At 44.4% G+C, this 21,951-nt stretch overlaps 1 protein-coding gene across 4 annotated transcripts in view; it reads right to left on the bottom strand.

Annotated features, from left to right (window-relative positions):
* Window positions 1-21,951, bottom strand: part of BCL9L (BCL9 like) — a 129,420-nt gene that overhangs the window by 8,088 nt on the left and 99,381 nt on the right. For all 4 annotated transcript variants that reach the window (XM_029572828.1, XM_029572831.1, XM_029572830.1 and 1 more), the window contains exons 3-5: window positions 21,773-21,895; window positions 3,606-3,813; window positions 1,238-1,322 (exon numbers count right to left, since the gene is read on the bottom strand). In XM_029572828.1, coding sequence (XP_029428688.1) covers window positions 1,238-1,322; window positions 3,606-3,813; window positions 21,773-21,895 — 416 coding nt within the window. The remainder of the gene's footprint in view (window positions 1-1,237; window positions 1,323-3,605; window positions 3,814-21,772; window positions 21,896-21,951) is intronic.

Here is a 21,951-nt window from a genome sequence, read left to right as displayed (position 1 = left end):
TAAGTTTTTTTTTTAGTTATCCTGTGTTAATTTTCAGACACAATTAAGCCAGGTGATTGTGGCTGAAAATTCGCCTCAGTCTAGCCGGCTAAACTTAGCTGGCTTACCAGTTGGTCACACAGTGTTAGGAAGCTAATTTCCTCCCTAGCCCCAGGAACATGTCAAGGGCCACTCACTTTTTATACAGCTAAATCTCGCCATCTAGTGAATCTAGGTAGCTAGATGAAACTATTCAGCAGGATTTTTTATTTTATTTTATTTATTTGTGTTTTTCTATACCGGCATTCACGGATGGTCGTATCAATTATCATTCTGTAGGATCTAGCTGCTGAAAACTGGACCCAGTGCCAGCCTTTGGGTAAGGTGTGCTAGGCAGTCGCGAGTTGAGAAATGCTCTGGGCACCACCTCTTAAGCTGAAGAGCTGGTGAGGAGTCAGTTTTTGCCCAGGATGCTATTAGACCTAGATCTGCCCTGATTGGACCCTATCTATAAACAAAAGATGGAAAAAAAAAAAGAGAGCGAGACAAAGAATGTGTGTGAGTGTGTGTGCTTGCTGCCCATCAGACCATTTTTTTTTTTAAAATACCAGTTATGAGAAACCCCTATTTCCTTGTTTCTGTCCATGACACCTGTACACCATTTCCTGCCACACAACTGACCATGGATACCGTGACCAGAATAAGGACAGGAGTAACAACAAGGGTAACTGTGTAACACCTGTGTACTTCAGCACGGCACCGAGCAAGGGTCAAAATGACCACACAAAAACATTTACGTGCATAATTTTCAAAATTGAAAGTATGCCCATAAAATGATTTCCCTGCCCTGCCTCTTTGCTGCAGAATGTGCGCTTCAGTGCATACTTTTACGGGTAGCTTTCAAACAAGCTAGTTACACACGTAAAATCACATTTTAGGTGCACAAATGATTTTGAAAATTATCCCCAGCAAGCAGTGACTTTGTATTTCTTTAAATGTTTATTTTGTTTATTTATAACATCAACGCCGTCAAGCCAAGAGGACGGGGCTGCTTGCTCCAAAATGTGGGCGATAAATGTGCTGCTCCAGACCCTTAACCCTGGTTCTGTGATAGCGCAGAGCCAATGGAAGGGAACTGGAATGCAGGGGTTAAAATACAAGAACAAGAGAGACTGCATCTCCTTGACATTCTGCTTGAAATAAAGTGTAAATCAAAGGTTTTAGCGCAGAGGAGAGTGGCAACTTCGTGTCTACGCACCTGATCTAGTTTTGCACGAGGAACATTCTGCTGATGGTAAGACAGAATAGATTCCGTTCGTCCTTGCAATACTGCTTCTGCAGCGCTGGTGAACAAAGCCAGAGGGGAAGAAAAAAAAAAAGGGAATGAAGCAGCAAGTCAAGCCTGAATCAAGGACTCCCAGCACTCTCCCCACTGGTTTAGCACCAGAGTGTTATCGAATGGAAGGCTTCAAGAAAGTCTTATTGAAGACTTTAAGAGCAATTCATGGGCACGCTCATCCGAACGATGACATTCAAAAAATGCAAACGTGGAGATGAAGAAGAACATGAGAAGAAAGCACTCTAGGAATTCAGGGACTATCGAGCTGCAGCACATTCACCACAGTGAGCACGTTCCAGCATTAGGAGTGCATCGCGGTCAGAGTGGCGAGCAAGCTCTGGCATTAGAGGTACTTCCAAGGTCACTGCAGCGAGAATGCTCCAGCATCAGAGGTACACCTGAGGTCACTGCAGTCAGTATGTTTTGGCACTAGACATGCATGTGGTGCCAGCTAAACTGGAGGCAGAGTTGGAGTGTCTCTTCCATGGGTATTATCTCTCTCTGGGTTTAGGAAACTTCTGTGTAGCTGTGTAATCTTAATATGGTACAAGTATAATAATCGAGCACTTATCGGACCTCTGTATTGTGTATATATGACAATAATCTTGTCCTAAATCATTCCCAGTAGGTGGTAAATACTATCGGATCAATACTGAGTAAGTCAGCTAACTTTCCTTTATGGCTGTACTAAAGCTATGGATAACACTGAAAATCGAGGTTTATCTGGCTAACTTAGGCTGTTAACAGGCCCTGCCTTGTACTGTCCCTTCCCAGACTTAGGCGGGATACCTAAATCCCAGGGGTTGTCTGGCTATGTGTCAAACTTAGCCAAATAAACAAGCTGACTATGGACTTTTAAAACACAAATTAAAGTATTTTCTTTAAATACTTCCAGTTAATAATATGTAAATTGGAATAACTAATACTAACAATTACAATTGCCTAATATGGAAATCAATTAACTTATCAATAAGATCTTATTGATATTTAATCTACATGAAGTTATATTGAGAATGTTGGTATGCTTATTACAAGAGAAAATTAAAGTAGCATTACTAAATTAAATAATGGTTACCTAAAATTAATTAAGTTATAGCCAAGTCCCTGAAAGGGTTCTAAAATGTTCTAAGCTTCAGACTGCGTGCTTTTTCTGTTTTAATAACACTAGCTATAGCAGCCATTTTGCATAATAAGATTGTTAAAAGTGTATAAAACCTGATCAGTGAAAAAAAAATTGGCTATTATTCTAATGAGTGGGAAGCTTGGCTAATGGTCAAGTAAGCTAAACAACTGATTAGGCTATGTAGCTGCCACATTAGGAGACCAAGCAAAATGGTGACACCGTGCAAGATGGAAACAAAGGCAGAAGAAATCTCTGGTGGTAGCCGAGAGACATTTAAATATCTGAAGCAATTAAAGAGCAGATTATCTGTTAACCGCATCTGATCTCTCGTGATGGTGACAGTTCCTGGCACCATCACTGCCAAATAAACATATTCTAACCAGAACAGAGTAACTTATAATATTCGTTACCTACTAGGAATGGTTTGGAACAAGATTTTGGCCACAGGGAACAGATAGAGACACAGAACATGATGGGAGATAAAGACCATTCAGCTCATCCAGTCTAATCATCCACACCATCCAATCCCTTCTCCTGCCTCACAGATCCTCTGCGCATGTCCCATGCTTTCTTAAATTCGGATACCGTCTTTGTCGCCACTATCTCCACTATTTCCATGCATCCACCAGCCTTTCTGTAAAGAAATATTTCCTTAGATTACTCCCGAGTCTACCCCATTACCCTCATCCCATGACCCCTTGTTTCAGTGCCTCCTTTCTCTTGAAAGAAACCTATCTTATTTCTCCTGTGCATTTACATGCTCTCATATATATACACAATGCAAAGGTCCGGTAGTATCCAGAGGGGTTTGCAGTTATACCTGCATTGTATCAAAATGTACAAAATAAAAAATAGGTTCCCTGAGTCCAAAAAGATCCACCACCCACAGAAGAGACACCCCATCCATGCCTCTAGTTCAGATGACACCACTGTATACTCAGGGTCACTGCAGCAAGGATGCTCCACGGCCATTGCATTCAGGAAAGCCTGATTTTTACAGTTATTCACTAAACAAACTCGCAGCCTTCACTGCTATTATTACAGTCAGGAAAACTGCTTTAAGAACAAAGCATGGAATTGCTTTAAGTTCAAGTACACGTGTAGGCAGCGGCCAGCACGGTGGCTGGCCGTCTTTGAGGCTGCTCGGGATTGATTACTACATACGTGTTCGCAAGGTGCGTGGTGAAGACATAAACAAATTGGGAAGATGGTTTTCCTGCTGTTCCAGCGGTGCTGGCATCAGGTCGGAGAGCGGCGGTGGCAGCACCGTGCACTGCACTGGAAGAGCTGGTCTCGTTCAGGTTTGGAAGCGGGTTGGGCCCTGGACCTAGCTGCGAGGCTGTGGACATCGCAGGATCTGCTGCATTACAGTCTGGAAAGAAATCAGAAGAGGGAGGATCAGCTTATACTGAATCTTATCTCTGGCACTAACTAGAAGCAGGGTCCTCACAGGGGGCCAGCCAGGGCTCTTTAGAAATCTTTTTTTTTTTTTTGGTTCTCATCCTTGGAATGCACCTCTGATGGCATCAATACATTTCTTTTACTTCTTTTTATTTATTTTTTTTGGTAATAAAAAAAATGTTATTGAAACTAAACCAACTTCTCAGTCTGTCATTTTTCAACAGATTCACAATATACAACAGAAAGAGAAAGATTTTTTTTTTTTTAAATAATCCTAGAACGCCAAACCCTCCCTGCCAGAAATCACTCACATATCAAGACATGGACATCTCAAACTCTGCACCATTTTTATCTCGGATATTTCACAGGCCTATTTTTAATGTTTGCAATCGTTTCTTCATGCATTACTGCAACCAGGGCTTAATTTGTTGACAAAAAGGAAGCGGAACTGTGGGGGGGGGGGGGGGGGGGGGGGGAGGTAGGTGGCGTGGGGCTGGGGTCAGGGCCAGGAGAAAAGGGAGGGACCAAGTGTGAGCCACACACACAGTAGCAGCAGAACAGTGGCGCTGACCAGCATTCACCTCCTGTCTCTTTGCCCTTTCCCATCCTCTCTCTTAGCCTTTCAATTGGGCCAGGACACTGCGCAGAAATCAAGGCCATGTGGCTGCTACTCTCATCGCTCTGCTTTCTCTGGGCGGGGCTGAAAGGACCCTGCCACCACCGGCCGTGCTCCATTTCTGCAGGGAACTAGAACTGGCTTACGAGGTGGGAGAGCAAGAACTGATTTCTACCACAGGCTCTCCTTGGGGAGACGAGGAGGCAGAACACCATTCTGGGTTGTCCCACCAGAAGTCAAGCCCTGGGGAACAGACACAAAAAGGGGTTGAATCAGCCCCAGGCTGAAACTTGCGAGAGCCAGTGCTTCTGAAGGCCGGGGCTGAAACCTGGACGACTGGCACTATTGCTCATAAAAGTTTCAAACAGCTGCCAAGGCAACCCCTTTTTGCGTCTTGTCTTTTTTTTTTGCTCTGCAGCATCTGCTTCAGTATCACCCCTTCCCGTCGAAGTGGAGGGGAGAGGGAACAACACGAGGGAAGAGGCTAGAATAGGGAGCGAGTTCTCTGCTCAGTCTACTGCAGACTCATCTTCTCCCCTCCAGGCTGCCTGGAACACCCCCCGCTGCTCTGCCTCTTAAATCTAGAAAGACGTGGTGGAGCTGTGTTCTAGGGCAATTCCCTCACAAATGAAGCCCTGACCGTAACAGTAACACCAGCCATTCCTGATACATGTTCTTATCAATTATTTCCCAGTTTCTTAAAATAATCTGTGGAAATGAAGGTTAACATAAAAAATTATAGATGGTGATACCTTTGTATGGGACTTAACTACCTTTCTCAACATTTTGAGGACCACAACGAAATGAGCCGATAAAGGCAAAAGATGGTGTTGCCTGAATATACGACTGAATCACATATTACATAATATAATGGTATAACGGAGAAAAGGGGAGAAGGGTGAGACATTAGACGGATGAGAAAGTGACAGAAAGCTCATGTCCCTGGTTAAGTCCATTTATGTATGTTTCATGAAGTGTCCGATTGTTTTAATTTAAAATATCTTTACATTCTTGGCTAGTTCTGAATTTCCCTTTCAGCATCCCCATCATAAGGTCATTGATGCAGGGGCCTGGTCCCAACCTCCCGGAGGTGTTGCTACTCCTCCACTCCCTTTAATCCCCATACGCTGGATGCTTCCTCCCGTGGGTGACCATGGAGTCCCGTGCGTGCAGTGTACTGGCATCCGGTTTCTCCTTCTGTTTGAACGAGGTTTCTCATTAGCTTTTGCTGTAGGTTAGGTGGTTGTTGGAAAGCCAGTACTGGAGGAGCAGGGAATATTTCTTTCAGCAATTAATTTTCCAGGAGTTGTGGCTGTAGATCGTTTATGATATTTTTTTTCAGTTTTTCAAGCTCTCAGTTGTATGTTACTACAAGTATCCTCCCACTTTCTAGATGTTACTACAAGTATCCTCCCACTTTCTAGATGTTCCTTTCTTTGCATTCCAACCCCTTGTCAAGGCCAGAAGCCCAAACCTATGTTTCAGGGACATGGTTATTGATCCTAACATTGGCTCGTTCCCTTCTACACCTCTACTTTGCTTGTGTCAAAGATTCAGCCCAGAGGCCAGGGCACTGGTCTGCTCCCCTGAGCAGCCTCTGGTTCACTGGCAGTCAACCATTTCCCTACCTCTCCTCTAGTTCTTTGAATTATCATCACAATATTTCCCTCCAACACACCGTGCAGTTTCTTTCTGAGTAAATCCCCAAATATTTCAATTTATCTACCAATTTAATCATTAAGAACATAAGAAAGTGTCATACTGGGTCGGACCAAGGGTCCATCGAGCCCAGCATTCTGTTTCCAACAGTGGCCAATTCAGGATACAAGAACCTGGCAAATACCCAAACTCTAAGAAGATCCCATGCTACTGATGCCAGTAATATCAGTGGCTATTTTCTAAGTTAACTTGATTAATAACAGTTAATGGACTTTTCCTCCAACAACTTATCCAAACCTTTTTTAAACCCAGCACCACTAACTGTACTAACATCATACTCTGGCAACAAATTCCAGAGCTTAATTGTGCGTTGAGTGAAAAATAATTTTCTCAGATTAGTTTTAAATGTGCTATTTGCTAACTTCATGCCTGTAATCCCATTCACTTCTTCTTATCCTTCCAAATCCAACAATTCAGACTTCATCCAATTAACCAAACATCCTGATAGTTTCCCAAATCAACTAACAATCCCTTCCACTATTTCATATGAGGCACCTAGAACTTTAAGATTCAATAGCAAAACACGATGACACATGGTAACATTTTACTCTGTTCTTCCTAATGAAATCCCTTTAATTAGCCTTGTTTGTCTAATCTTGCTTGCCAGAGGTTCAACAGCTATTGCAAACAGCAAAGGGACCAGAGGGCAACCCTGGTGGGTGCCCCTACACAATATAAACATTTGCAAAGAGACTGTATTTATTTGCTACCACCATAACTGCTGGGGTTCTTTGTAAAATTCTCTCAGCCACTTAATACATTCCTCATCAAATCCAAACCTTTTCTGTAGCCATTGCATTCCACTTTGTCAAATGTCTTTTCGGCAAACACTGACAATAGTGCAACATTTCCTTTTTTTTTTTTTGGTATAGCTTGCCATATCAGGTGCACTAACTTATCTTATATGTCCGAAAGTGGACCTTTCAGCAATGAAGTCTACCTGATCTTGATGAATGCTGCTGCTGCTGCTACTACTACTTAGCATTTCTCTTGCACTACTTGACGTACGCAGTATTGTTTGGCCAGTTCCTGCTCAATAGAACTTACAATCTAATCAAGACAAACATACAGGGCAAAAGAGTTAGTTAATGAGGCTGAAAGCGGACAATCAGACTTAAGACTTAAAAGCAGTCTCAACAAGGCAGGTTTTTAGATGGGATTTAAGCCAGGCGAGAGAGGGAGAAAGCATGACACACCAGCTCAGGCAGTCTGTTCCAAGTACATGGTGCTGCCTGGAGCAAAGCCCTTTATTGTTTTAAGAAGACTTTCCGCCACTATTTTGGTCAAAATTCTTCAATTTATATTCAAATGAAATGGGCCTGTGTGTGTACTTTACACAGTGTTTCCAAGAGACCTTTCTCATCCTTTGTGATGAGCGATATTATTGCCCGATACATATACAGGTGAATTTTCAAAAGGATTTACACGTGTAAATGTATCTACTATTGTAGCAATTTTCAAAAGCCTTTTATGCGTGTAAAGTGCACTTACGCGAGCAAATCCTATGGACAATTCAATGGCATATGTTGTAGCAACTTTCAAAAGTGCATTTACTGGAGTAAAACCCAGTTTCATAGGTGTAAATACTTTTTAAAATCAGGCCCATAGTTTGTAGAAAAGTCCACTCTTAACTCATATTTTATTAGCTTATTATGATTTATATGTGATGGGAATCTTTTATAGATTCTCCCCCTACTCAAGGCCAGATTCTAGCTTTTCTCCTGATCTCTCCTTACGATTGCAGAGGCCTGTGAAATTAGTGTTCCTTAGCTATGCCCTTTCTTGCTTCCGTATTGCACAAGCTCCAGTGTGATTTCATTACAATAATGGGTTAAAATTTGTTTTAGCTTTTCCTTTGCTGTTAGGATCTTTAGAAGATGTATTTTTAACCTCCATCTTCTAATAGCAAGGGATAGGCTATACGAAGCCATCTGCAACACCATTGGTGCATGATCCAACATGCCTACTGCTCCAGTTCTCATCTCACTTGTTCTTCCCAGCAATGCATTACATAGAAGTGGATTTGTGCATGCTTCCTGCCGCCTGGATGATGCAGATCTCCAAATATGATTCCGCACTAAAGGGTGCGGTCTTTTACTATAATGAGTAATGTTAACATGTCCAAATGTGTCAATAAGGATCTATAACACACTTCCACTATTGCACTGTTAAAAATGTTTTTAATCTGAGTTTGGACCAAAACATGAAACCAAAAGAGAAGACTCCCCCATTAGATTTCCTCCTTCCTTCTGAGTCTGTACATAGCTGCTGTGAAATTAAAACAATTACTCCCTTCTTCAGTAACACAGCGACTCTTCTCCTTTCGCCACTTGATCCAAACAATGAAACAGAGAAGAGAGCTGACAAGGAGCTGCTTTACACGTGCGATTAACCATTTTTGTTTCAATGCAGCATGCTCTAGAAGTGTTAAAGAACTGTCTCGTAATAATGCAATATTTACCTGTATGGAATTCAGATATGTTAACACCTTAAGCCTCTGTACAGGGCAGTAAATATTATTTGTATTCCAAGATATTATTTCATATTTTTGAGGACTCATTTATAACTGTTAGTAAAATCATTGAACAATTGTTCACAGACCCTCATTTTATGCCTCTGACTTCTTTTCCCTTTCCGTCTTGGTCAAGAGGACAGGGGATAACCTTCCCCGTGCTACCCCCATCCCCTTTATCAGTCTATATACCAGCAGAGCACACTTATTGCATTCAAATGTCAACTCGCATATGAAAACGGTCAAGCTAGCATCTTCCATTCTAACCCACGCTTTATTCAACTTTGCAGAACTCCAGCGGTGGCTCCACAATATTTTGTATGGGGGGGTGGGGGGTGGGAGGGCAAGCTCCAAATGCCTTTCCCTCTAACCAGTCAAAGAGGTCCAGCCAGACCAGGAGGGGGGTACAAGCTCTTTGCCTGGCAGGGGAGCTATCCCTGTAATCCTGATCAAATTCACCGCACTGCTTTTCTTACCCAATTATTACACATTCAGACACTCTCAAACTTGTATTGCCTTGTGATATAATAGTTAAAATATATATTCCCAAATCTCCAAAAGTGCCTTTTTTAGTACACTGCATAACACACACTCAGTTCATTAACCAGCTTAAATATTCCTGGCATTTTCTCAGCCAAAATCGGCAAATTCTCTCTCTTCCATGAGTTTCTCTGAGGTCTGGACATCAAATCTCCAGCTGATTTGCTCCACGCCTTCTTAAATTTCCTCTGGTTCTTTGCACATACATTGCAGTCCATTTATTTCAAATCAGACAGTAATTCCATGCAAACTTAATTCCTCTTTGAATCAGTAACAATTTAGCTTCTTTAAATCTGTCACTTTGCTGAAGGGCCTCATGTGCCAAATCTTGAAAGAAAAAAAGATTATCTTTCCATGTCATAAGCACTGTTTACGGCTGCAGGCTGTTCTCAGTATTACCCCACATGCCGCAGGATCTAAAAAAAAAAAAAATCTAATAATTATTTGATGTAGTCTATCACTCGCAGGTTTAGGCAGAGGCAGTGCAAGGCTATTAGGCATTCTTGGCAAAGCCTCAGCCTTGCCACTCTTCCCCCTCTCCCCCCCCCCCCCCACTGAGATTTTGATAATTAAACCCAAATATCATGATGACTCACCACCCCTCCCCCCCCCCCCAAGAACAAACCTGTAAAACCCCAAAATTGGACACAGGAAGGTATCAACATTCAGCCGCAGTTTGTCCGAGTAAGTTACCTGGGTATTCACGCTCTCCAAATGACCAGATAACGTTGGCTTGTCCAGAAATGCCACCCCCGATGTATGTGGGTAAATACAGATTTACCCAGGGATAAAAGGGCTTTTGAAAGTTGCCTACCATAAAACTATGCACACTTCAGGGCAAAGCCTGCAGGCAAAATTCACCATGGACTTTGCACCAAAATGTACAGTTTTAATTTAATTTATGTCATTTAATTTTTTTTTTCAACTAAATCTAAGTGATGTACATGTGATAAATAAAACTAACAGGGTGTAACCAAAAAACCCCCCCTACTTTTAAATATTAAACTTTATTTCATATATCTGTATCTATAGATGACATTTAAAAATATCCCAAACAAGAAAGGTTGAGCAAAGTCACACCGACGACCAACAGAAGAACGAGAGGTGCGCTTGAAAACAAATCTCAGTGTCCAGGTAAAGGTTTAGGTAGAAGCATGTGTCGAAATTTTTATCATCCGGCGCAATTTACAGTTGCTGTCTGCAGATGGAATGAAGCCAGATTCCCGACACGGAGCCGTGTTTTTTGCAGTCGCTGCCTTGGGGAGGACTTGCATCCTAATCAGCATAATGATTTCCTTACAGGGGAGGTGGCAATTTGGCATCCCTCTCCAAACCATAAGAAAATCATTATGCTGATTAGGATGCGTCTTCCCCAAGGCAGCGACTGCGAAACACACGGCTCCGTGTCGGGGATCTGGCTTCATTCCATCTGCAGACGGCAACTGTAAATTGCGCCAGATGATAAAAATTTCGACACATGCTTCTACCTAAACTTCTATCCGGACACCGAGATTTGTTTTCAAGCGCACCTCTCGTTCTTCTGTGGATCGGCAGTGTGTCTTTGCTCAACCCTTCTTGTTTGGAATTTTAAGTGCCATGTTTTATTTGGCTAATTCCAAAAGTTGGCCAGACAAACACATTGAATATCCACCTTGTAGTGCTTAGAACAAGGGAAACCTCATCACCCTCAGTGACACTCCTTGTGATCTTGAGCAAGTAATCTATCAGCATTGCTGTCAGGGTATTGCTTTGACAGCAATGACATAAGAACATAAGAAATTGCCATTCCGGGTCAGACCGAGGGTCCATCAAGCCCAGTATCCTGTTTCCAACGGTGGCCGGTCCAGGATACTTACATGCAACCAGCACTGCTATCAGACACACTGTGAACTGAACATGAGCGCCCGGTCATCATGCAAGGTTTGTGGGTGGGGTGCGGGTTAGGCCAGATGTGACAGGGGAGAAGGGCAGAGGGTGGGCTTCTTCTGTGGGCCTTCTCTTTTTTTGTTTGGAGCGGGTTTTTAGCCCTAAAGGCCCCCAACATTGCGTACATATATTGGGAGGACTCAAGGAGAGAGGGGATCGGTTAGCAGGGCAGACGTTGTTTTCACTGCAGTAGGGGGAAGGGGATCGAGCTTTGAGGCCCTCACTGAAGTTTGTTTTTTTTTGTCCTGCAATCTCTGCTTATCTGGCGATATTCTTTGATAACTTTAACCCTCCTCTGGCTCCACATCTAGACAAGTTATTTGGCTATCTCAGCTCCACCTTGGAATGCCCCCACTTTTTAGCTGGATAAGTACCAGAAATAGTGACAGTCCGGCGTTTGGCTGAATAACTCCCAAGTAATCCAGTTAAATGCCTTTGGATATTGGCCTCATTAGCAAGGCTATTAGACCTCTCAGCTGCATTTGGGGGCCGATGCAATATTTCTGCGCAGAAACGGGCGCTCAGTGTCGCATGCCCGTTTTCCTAACGCTCACCCAGCCACCTCTCCTGGGCGCGCGATGCAATATTTAAATTAGGCGTTGCGCTAAAAGGAGGCGCTAGGGAAAATCTGTCTGTCTCTAGTGCCTCCTCGTCATCGGGTGCACAGGAGAGGTGGCTGTCAAGCAAGTTGGGAAAACGCACGCTCCATCTAAAAGCGTCCGTCTTCTCCTGCTACCGGCAATGACAAGCACAAGCATGGCCTGGACCGTGTATCTTGTGTGAGTATCTATTGGGCGTCCAGAATTTATTATTATTTTTTTTTTTTTTATTTTTTTTTTTTTAACTAAATCTGCTTTATTTGGTTCCTCCTGCTCAGTATTGCCCAGATACTATTAGGAGGAATCACAGAAAGCAGGATTTTTCTTTTTTTTCCAACGCGCCCTTGAGAGTGGCAAACCTTAACGCCAGCCCCGGGTTGGCGTAACGCTTGTCACGTTGCAACGGGTGCATTGGCTGTGTGGGAAATTTTTTTGCATCGGGGGGGGGGGGGGGGGCTGATGAGCGTTAACATCTGATGAGCGCTATTAGCTACGCGGTGATTGTTTTAAATGCGCTAATCCCCATATTGTATCCCCGTGCCTAGCTGCCGCCCATGGTCTTGCATCAGCCCCTGAATACTTTAGGTCATGTCCTGTTATTGAGGTGGCTCATTCGTGCTGGTATTGCAGTGGCTTCAATCTTATCTTGGTGATAGAATTCATCCACTTTCCATTCACATGGGGGTGGGGTGGGGGTGGCGGTTTCCGTGGGGATCAGCACTGGCACCTTTGCTTTTTAAATCTTTATCTGATCCCGGTAGCAGATCTTATAAACTCTTTTGTTACTGACTGTCACCTAAATGCTGATGACTTTCAATCAGTGGCTCCTGTAGGCAAAGATCAGACCAAAGCCATTACTAACATTAATATTTGCTTAGCAGCATTCCTAGTGTGGCTTGATCAAAAGAAGTGGAAACTGAACCCAGTTAAGTCAGAGCTGCTTTGGATTATTCCAAGAGACAGACCTGTCACTGTTGCTGCCAATGGCAAAGAATTTGCCATTTGTCCCAAACGATGAAGCACGGAGTCTAGGAGCATGGCTGGACAGCAAACTAACTACAAAAACTCAGGTTTCCAATGGGGTTTGGGCTGCTTTTTTTTTTGTTCTTAGGCAGGTCAAACAACTGAGGCCTTATCTTTCATTGTCTGATGTGTAAAAAAATAACTAACTCAGGGGTTACCAGGAGTTATTTTGTGTTGGTTAAAATTAATTCGGAACTCTGCCACACAGCTAGCGGTGGGCGCAAAGAAACATGATCACATTTCCCCAATCTTACGTCATCTGCACAGGGCCGGTGCTAGCTTTTTTGCAGCCCTCACCCTTCTACCCTCTGGGTCTTCACCCCCTCCCCTGGAACCCATTGCTGGTGCAAGAGTATTAGAAGCCCCCGCCTCCTGCTCTCGCCACGTACACAATTAAAAATTAAGCATTTATAATAGATTTTACATGAAAGAGAATATTCAAAGTACAGTCTTCTGAGGTAAAATATGGTCACAAGTATTTGCATGCACTTCTTTGGCGCCAACCAGAAAACCCTACAAAAAAAAGACACTTGGAACCCATATGGTATTAGGGCTACTGTAATGCGTGTTAGGTGTGAGCTTGACCCTCAAAAAGCCATGAGTAAATTACAATTAAAATATAATAAACCTCCCACACCAAAACAGCTCTAACTGCCAGCACTTAAAAATGTAACAACCCTACCTATGAAAAGGCAACAATGCAAATATTACACCAGGCCCTAAAACACCAATACACCTCCTATTAGAAACAGAACAAACCAAGCTGTTATAAATTCCTATACACTAGCAGAATGTCTCATCTCAATCACACATACAGAACACAGGCAGACCCTCACCAAATAGAGGAAAAAGAAACCATAAAGTATAAATAGAAATATGCAGGCAAAAACTGAATAGGAAAAAACCACAAGTCAGTCTCTATGCAGTGTAACAATGGAAAAACAGAAACCTTCAGCAATCCTCAAACATTAAACAATGAAATCAAGAAATATAATAAATACATTAATCATGATAGTATAAACATACTAATAAAAAGAATATTTCAAAACAGCTGGTGAACAGAAGATCCATTAATTAAAAAATCAAACAATTTGTTTCAAATTTCTCAAATACCAATAAAATATTTCAAAAGAGCAGACATAAATAGCATCCAAAAATTAAAACCAATAAGGATAAAATAATTCACGCTCGCCGTACCTGGAAACTTTTGATTTCCAGTCACTCAGATTGTTGTGAATCTGTGAGAGAGGGTTGCATAAGCTTTCTCCTCTCTCATACACATTCTCCCTCTCTCTCAAACACATTCTCACACACGTTCCCTCTTACATACACATAAGCACACAAGATCCAGCTCTCTCACATATACATGCTCAGACACACATGCACACTTCTCACAAACACGGCCCTGCAACTTCCTCTTGTTTGCTGCGCGGCCTTGTGGCTCCTCCTCCTGCCCTGTCCTCCTCCACTTCTTCGCCGCGCGGCAGACTGGGAACCACCGCGTGGCCCTATGGCTCAACGTCACAACGCGGTGGGTTGGGAACCGCCAGACAGTGGCACCAGCAGCTCATGCGGCCTCAGGCTGTGCCGCGATGTGCAAGTGCATGGCTTGCACAATGGGTTGCGCTGGCCCTGCCCTTTGAAGATCATATCCCATATTCTCTGATATTCAAATGTTGAACTTGTGGTTTTACCGACTTTAGCTAGCAACGCTGGCAAAGCCTTACGAACCATCCAGGGCTTAAAAAACCTAACTGCCTTACGGCTTTTAGTTTTTTGGCCCAAGAACGTGGAATGTTTTACCTTTAGAAGCGAGTAAGGAATCTGATTATTTAAAGTTCAGAAAAGGCTGTTTACTGAAGCTGGGTGAACGTTTACAACTCCCAGGCATTTCATTTCCTGGACATGATAGGATCTGCAATGAGGTAGATTAAGGGAATTTGAGATCCTTTTAAGTTTAGAAAGGTTAACTAATTTGTAATGTTTACTATGCTATTTTAGAACATAGGTTGTAGGTTTGGTTTTGGATATTGGGGGTGGGAATTGAGGGACTAGGAGATCATAGCTTTATACTTATTTATTGTACTATAAAGCTATGATGTTTGTACTGATGAGAAACATGGAATCAAGTTTTAGCAAATAAATAGGGATGCATACAATCCATGTCTGGATAAAATACATTCTGCGTTTCATTATTCTTCATTGCAGACTAGACTGAAATTTTCACAAAACCCAGTAAAAAATGATGACTTTTTAGAGATAAAACCATTAAGAAGGATATTTCCTTATGAAGTAGATGGCTTTCTGAATGTTAAAGGGCTAATTTTTAAACCCCAGTGCATGCTATATCGGGAGATACGTGTGCATTTTCAAAGCAGCCTGGCCACTTGCGCATCTCCTGGTATACGTGGAAGAGCTGGGTTTGGGAAAAAGGGGCAGGGGCCAGCTGGGATAGCGCCATTAAGGGCAAGCATGTAAGTTAAAAAATTTAAAAAAAAATTAGGGTAGTTGAGGGGTGGGGGGCAGGTTAGCTAAGCGGTTTAGAAAGTCCCCTTCCAGTCCACTCCTTTATTGGAGCTGACTGGGAAGGAACTGGGGAAAGGCCTAGTCATGTCAGCGCATGTTTCTTAAAAAATCCCCCCCTTGCGCGTGCAAGTTGGTATCTGCCTGCACATGCGTGCGCCAAGATAAAAATCAGGCGCGTATGTGCACGCGGGTATTGGATTTTATAACGCGTGCGCGTTATAAAATTGGCGTGTCCATCTGTGCGCACTGGGAGCCGTGCGTACATGGATGCCCACACGCGCCGTTTAAAATTTACCCTTAAGAGGGCAATTTTCAAAAAAGCCATTTACCTGGAAAATTGACCCTCACTTAGGGTACACGCGATGTTTCCATAGCACGCGTGTTTAGCCAGAATGAGTGGAGGTGTTCCCATGGGCATGTTATGGATAGAGTCAGAAATAGCGTGCACAGATTACACTTTTCAACTCTATGCCTACTATTTGCCATTGATATTTTACCCACAAGTTTAACTGTCAGCAGGCACCATGAGTCTGTGACGATTTTCAATCCCTCCAATGAGGTGCTTTGTTACACTTAGATGGATACGCTGAGCACTGCCTCGTGTACCTCTAGGACTTGTATGGAATATTAAATTACATTTTATTCTTGATCAATGAAAGAACTAATATAAAAGCTTGCAATGTAAGAGTGGTACAGTAGAATCTCTCTCGCGTTCACTGTGCCCTGCCCTGGATACCTTAATAGCGAAAGATTACAAGTGTTTGTCTGGCTGTGAACTGCAATTTATTCCAACACTATACATAACTGAACATTTTATCAACAGATGGACTATTCCAACAGTCCCTATATATAGCAGAGAATTAATTCCATTACCAATTCTAAAGAGAAAAGCAACCAGAAATCCCTAAAAAACTATAAAATATATACAAATCTCTTTCTGGTGCAAACTCTAGTATCCTGGAGATGCAGATCTCTTGTTCTTGCCCTGGAGCATACTTTGGAATCCTGGGGATGCAGATCTCCCCTCTTTGGAATCCTGGGGATGCAGATCTCCCTCCTTTGGAATCCTGGGGATGCAGATCTCCCCTCTTTGGAATCCTGGGGATGCAGATCTCCCTCCTTTGGAATCCTGGGGATGCAGATCTCCCTCCTTTGGAATCTTGGGGATGCAGATCTCCCTCCTTTGGAATCCTGGGGATGCAGATCTCCCTCCTTTGGAATCCTGGGGATGCAGATCTCCCCTCTTTGGAATCCTGGAGATGCAGATCTCCCCTCTTTGGAATCCTGGGGATGCAGATCTCCCTCCTTTGGAATCTTGGGGATGCAGATCTCCCCTCTTTGGAATCCTGGGGATGCAGATCTCCCCTCTTTGGAATCCTGGGGATGCAGATCTCCCCTCTTTGGAATCCTGGGGATGCAGATCTCCCCTCTTTGGAATCCTGGGGATGCAGATCTCCCTCCTTTGGAATCCTGGGGATGCAGATCTCCCCTCTTTGGAATCCTGGGGATGCAGATCTCCCTCCTTTGGAATCCTGGGGATGCAGATCTCCCCTCTTTGGAATCCTGGGGATGCAGATCTCCCTCCTTTGGAATCCTGGGGATGCAGATCTCCCCTCTTTGGAATCCTGGGGATGCAGATCTCCCTCCTTTGGAATCTCGCTCTCTCTCAGGTGCATGTACCAAGATCTTGCTGGGGATGTAGATTCATTCTCTCTGTCTGGGATCTTGGGAGGCAGAGATCTTTCTCTCTCCCTCTGATGCATACTTTGGGATATTGGGGACTGCAGTATTCTGTCCCATCTAGAAGCATGCTGTGAGATCCATTCTGCAGCTGCAGATGTTTTTCCTCTGGTCTTCAGCAGATGGCAGCGTGGACCACATATTTTTTGCAACTTAGGTTGATGTTATATGACACTGACGGCTCCTCTCTTGTCTGTGACTCCGCCCCAGGAGGAAGAGTGACTGGGGCACTGAGGGCTGAATAAGCCCCAGTCTATGACACAGGCATTTTTTTTTCTCTATGGGGAATATAAGCCTACAAGTCACAGAATGCATGAAGATGAAAATAGTAAAATAAATACATTTCTGGGCTGTCCCCAGAATCCCTAGTGACCTGGAAGGTATATGAGCAGGATGTGGAGGAACTGCTTGATGAGCTGGCAGCTGGCAACATAACAGCTAAGACAAATCTGGGCCTCTAGCGAGAAAAGTTTCTTTATAAAAATGAGACTGCTCCATGACTTCATAGCTCAGATCTGCTCATTTTACTGGTTAAAAAGGGAGGTTACAGCCCAAGCTACTGCAGTAAAAATGCACACTGCTCTAATATGATTCCTTCAAGAGCTGATACCAGTGGAGGACGTCATAGCCCTTAGAGGAATCGCCCTGACTCATCAGCACTAAAGGACCATGTTAAAGAAAGTGAGGCTAGCGGGTGAAGCACGGCAAGGCCACGACCCTCGTCACCAAACAGCAAGAGAATAAGGACACCAAGTCTCACAAGTAGCCTCTCCTTCCTAGTTAAAAATCCATGGCTGTGGTGAGGACTCGGTACCTTCCTTATTCCAAGTACAAGATAGAATCTCACTCAAAGGGAAGAGAAACAGAAACAGCCAACAAGTATCTGCCTGTCCTGATGCAGAAAGTCAGATGGAAGGATCTTTCTGAGTAAGCTGGGCTGTCTCTGGGTTTTATCCACGATTCACTTAGAGAGAGAGAGAGAGAGAGACAGAGAGAGAGAGAGACCTCCTGCTCGCCTGGGAACCTCAAATGTAGGCTCTCAGAATGAACAATCAGTGCTCAATTATTTTTAAGGAGTTCAAAGGGCTTTCTATTACAGGTTATAAATGTATTTTTAAATAAGTTGTTTATAAAATATAACTTCTCCACGTACAAAGAGCAGAAAGAAGCGCAGCCCTCTGTTTATTCCCACTCTCCCTGATATATTCGGTAGCCCTGATTTTATTTTATTTTTGCTTTGGGCTTCTTGCTTTTTCTCCCCAGTAATCTCTGCCACCCCTTGCCCCCCTGCCCAGGTGGCTCTGGATACCCTCGCTGGCTCACCGGGCACCTCATCCCAGGCAGGCCCTCCGCACACTCGGGTGTAGAGGGCCCCCACAAACTACTGGCAGAAGTTTTCTCTCCAGAGGCCCGAGAGCACCACCTCTGCACAGTGCTGGTCATGGGGCTGACCCAGTAGCTCTGATTTTTAAAGTTAAAACGATTCTGTTCTGCTGTGGAATAATTGTTCCAGCTCCATCCCTCTGGTTTCAGCTTTTACGTGTACAGCACTGTTTACCAAAGAGAGTAAGGTGCAGAGCTAAATAAACTACAGCCCTAAAATCCGAATGTAAAGTGGCAGTACGGGGATGAAAGGCCAGGATTGGTGGAATAGAAGCAATAGAAAAAAAAAAAAGACTATTTGGTGCCTGATCATCAACAACCTCAGTTTATAAAAAGTCTGTGGTTCTTACTCAAAGGCTCTGAATACTGTACGAGGAAAACCACAGCCGTTAGGGACAATGACGAAGCTGTAAAAGCTGGAGCAGAAGGAAATTCCCAGGACGCTCCCAGAAGTCCCACGCAGTGACATCAGATACAGAGCCGTAAGCACCATCAACCTGGTCTGTCCTTTCACCCCGCCACATGTCCTCAACACGTTCCAAGCTGCAGCAGAAGCCACAGCAAACGCAATACCAGGCCAGGAGGGGAAATCGAGGAAAGCAGCAAAGATAAAAGCACAGGCAAAAGCAAACAGCTCCGTACCCTAATACCCGCTGACCGAGCAAATGACCAGGGAAATACCTATTTCATCTTGTGCCCCCTGTACTGATTATTTTATTTTGGGACTGGCCTGTGGAAAGCTCTCTTGGACCACAGTGCCATAAGCCTTCATTTCCAACTACCTGGGTATTATTTATTACCATCCCCCCCCTGACTTGACCACGACTCCCAATTCCCCCCCACACACACACACCGGGGGCTGTGGACGCTGCCCTCCACAGCAGCCCCAATCCTAAGTCAAGCTGAGGAGGAAAAGACCCAACGCGGGATCACGCTGGGGGACCTTCCTCACGGCAGGAGCATCGCGCTGAGCCACCAGGCTGGCTCCGGCCTGCGCCCTCTTTCTGGGGGAACGCCTTCAAGCTGACAAAAACCAGGCCAAAAAACCCCCCAAAAAACCTCAAATCCTCGGACAAGATCAAGAGCAAAAGCAGCTCCCGTTTGACCCAAGATCACGGCAAGGACTGAAAAACTACTGTTCTAGACGACTACTGCTCAGTCGTTGTGGGATGTCTGGCACTGCTACCTCTGCAGGCCCTCCCACGGCAATCAGCCCATCAACACTACTAAATACGGAGGTGTTGCCAGACCTGTTCAGGCAGCGATGAAAGAGATGACACATTTCCAGCAGATTTCTTCTTTAATGAGCGTGTGGGGAGAAGGAGGTGAAATTATCCAGCAAGTCGCCAGCTGTGAGTATCTGGCTGAGGTCAAGAGGCTGAGGAAGGACACTTGCTAGTGCTTACTGCTGCTGCTCCCCGAGATTCTGCTCCCCTGCACACACTCACACCAGCAGCTGGACGACGTGGAGAGGTTTAAAAAAAAGACTCATTTTAAATTTAAACAAAAAAAAATCAGTAAGATATTAACCAAACACAAAATGTACGTTGCCTCTCTGTAAACCGTTACTAGACGAGGGTATAGAAAAGATTTTAAAGAAAGAAAGAAAGAAAGAAAGAAAACATCTTCACTCCAGGCAGAAACTTGCTCGCCCCCTTCCCCAGCTCTCAGCTTCCTGTTCCTTCAGCCCATGAAGGATGCCTGCCCTCAGCCTTCGGATCAGTCCCAGACCCAGGTCATCACCTGGGTCTGGGACTGGCTCACCTCACTGCCCGGGGAAAGCGCCTCGGGTTCAAACTGTGTCTACGGGACAAAGGCTTAAGTTAATGGCCCCCTTAGATTGTGAGCCCTCTGGGGAGAGGGGAACCCCCCACTCTGCCTGAACGCAACTCGCCTTGAGCTAAAGCCATCTGAACAGGGCAATCAACAGCAAGCAATGCCCAGGGGGGGGAATAGAGATTGCGGCTGCTCACCTAGGGCCCCTCCCCATCCTCATAATTGTCACAAGTGGCAAAGCAGCAGCTGCAAGGGAACAGAGCAAGATGGGGGGGGGGGGGGGCCGCTGTGTACAAAATAATTTTAAAAAGGGAGTGAAGAAAGTTTAGGCCCATCGGTCGAAAGCCAAACCCAGCGAAATGCATTAGCTGACGGCAAATCCCTGCGGAGCCTTAGACCCCTTAAGACGTTATAAAAGCCAAGATCCATGCAGGACAAGCTCCGTGCTCCAGCGACCCAACTAAATAAACTAAAGCAGGAGCTGCTGCTGCCGCCCTCTCTCGGATCTTCTGCGCTTTCCGTTTACCTTCTTTGGCCCAGCAGTTTCCTCCTGTTTCTTTTGTCTTCCAGCTTATCTGGAACAACCTCCACCGGGGCCACAATGCAATGAGCCTTCATTCGCTTCTACTCCTGCCCTGCTCCATTTTTATTTATTTATTTATTTTTAATTTTTATTGGCACAGTCGATGTAAACATTCCAATGATTCTGAACATTGATTTGATATATAAACAACACCCCCTCCCCTCCCTCCCCTATTTATTTAGTTATTGATCTGTTACTATGTTCTAGGTTACACAATGTTCCTTGTAAAGGCTTTGCCTATATATATCCTTGTTTTAAGTTTTCTGTAAACCGGCACAATGTGCAAACGGTTGCCGGTATATAAAATTAAATAAATAAATAAATAAATAAATAAACAAACAAACAAACAAACAAACAAGTTGCAATAAACTTTGTACATCTTACAGTGGTGCCAGTGTCATCCCCCCCCCCCCTCCATTCCCATTATCCCCGGCCTACTCCATTTTTAAAACCACTTTCCCCATCTACGCCAGTCATCACAGGGTCGATGCTAGGGCAGGGGGCCACGAGCGGCAGCTCCCAGCGCAAGCAGGCACCCATGCCGAACTAGGAGTACGGCTGCTGAATGTCGACTGCAACTGCTCCTCCTGGGAGCTGCCAGGGCTGACCATGTCCACCTCCTCATCCCCATCCTCAGCCCTCACTGGGCTGAAGAGCAAAGCCCAGGGTTCTGAGAGTGAACCCAGATCTCTGGCATGGCAGGCCGGCCCCAGCTCTAGCTTCTAAAGTCAAGCAGTTATTCAGGCCCGTATAGTGCCTGTCGCTCAAACAGAATCCCAAAGTTCTTTATATCAGAGCAACTTAAATATGTATGTAGGCATCTCTTTATGGTCATCCACGGTGCTAGGAAAAAAAAATTTTTTGGGACGGGTGCTAAGTAATCTTGATTTGTCGTTCTATACCTTAACAACCCCTTTCATTCCCACTGTGCCTTCCAATACCTTCTGACCCCTGGATGTTATATCAGATCGATTGCCGGAAACTCACTGTGTGCACTGCTGATGGGTTTCTCCTCTTCCTCACTGTCAGGGCCCGAACACCATTCGTCACCACTGTACGGCTGCTTTTTCTCCAGCACACACCGCCTCTTTGTGCGTGGCACCACCTCGCCTGGAACAAGAGACAGACCCAGTTAGAATACGAGGTGGGATGGGAACGGAGGCGCA

Source organism: Rhinatrema bivittatum, chromosome 12 (genome assembly GCF_901001135.1).
Source record: "Rhinatrema bivittatum chromosome 12, aRhiBiv1.1, whole genome shotgun sequence".
Taxonomy (NCBI): domain Eukaryota; kingdom Metazoa; phylum Chordata; class Amphibia; order Gymnophiona; family Rhinatrematidae; genus Rhinatrema; species Rhinatrema bivittatum.
Note: the sequence above shows the minus strand (reverse complement) of the source record. Positions and strands in the feature narration are given on the sequence as shown.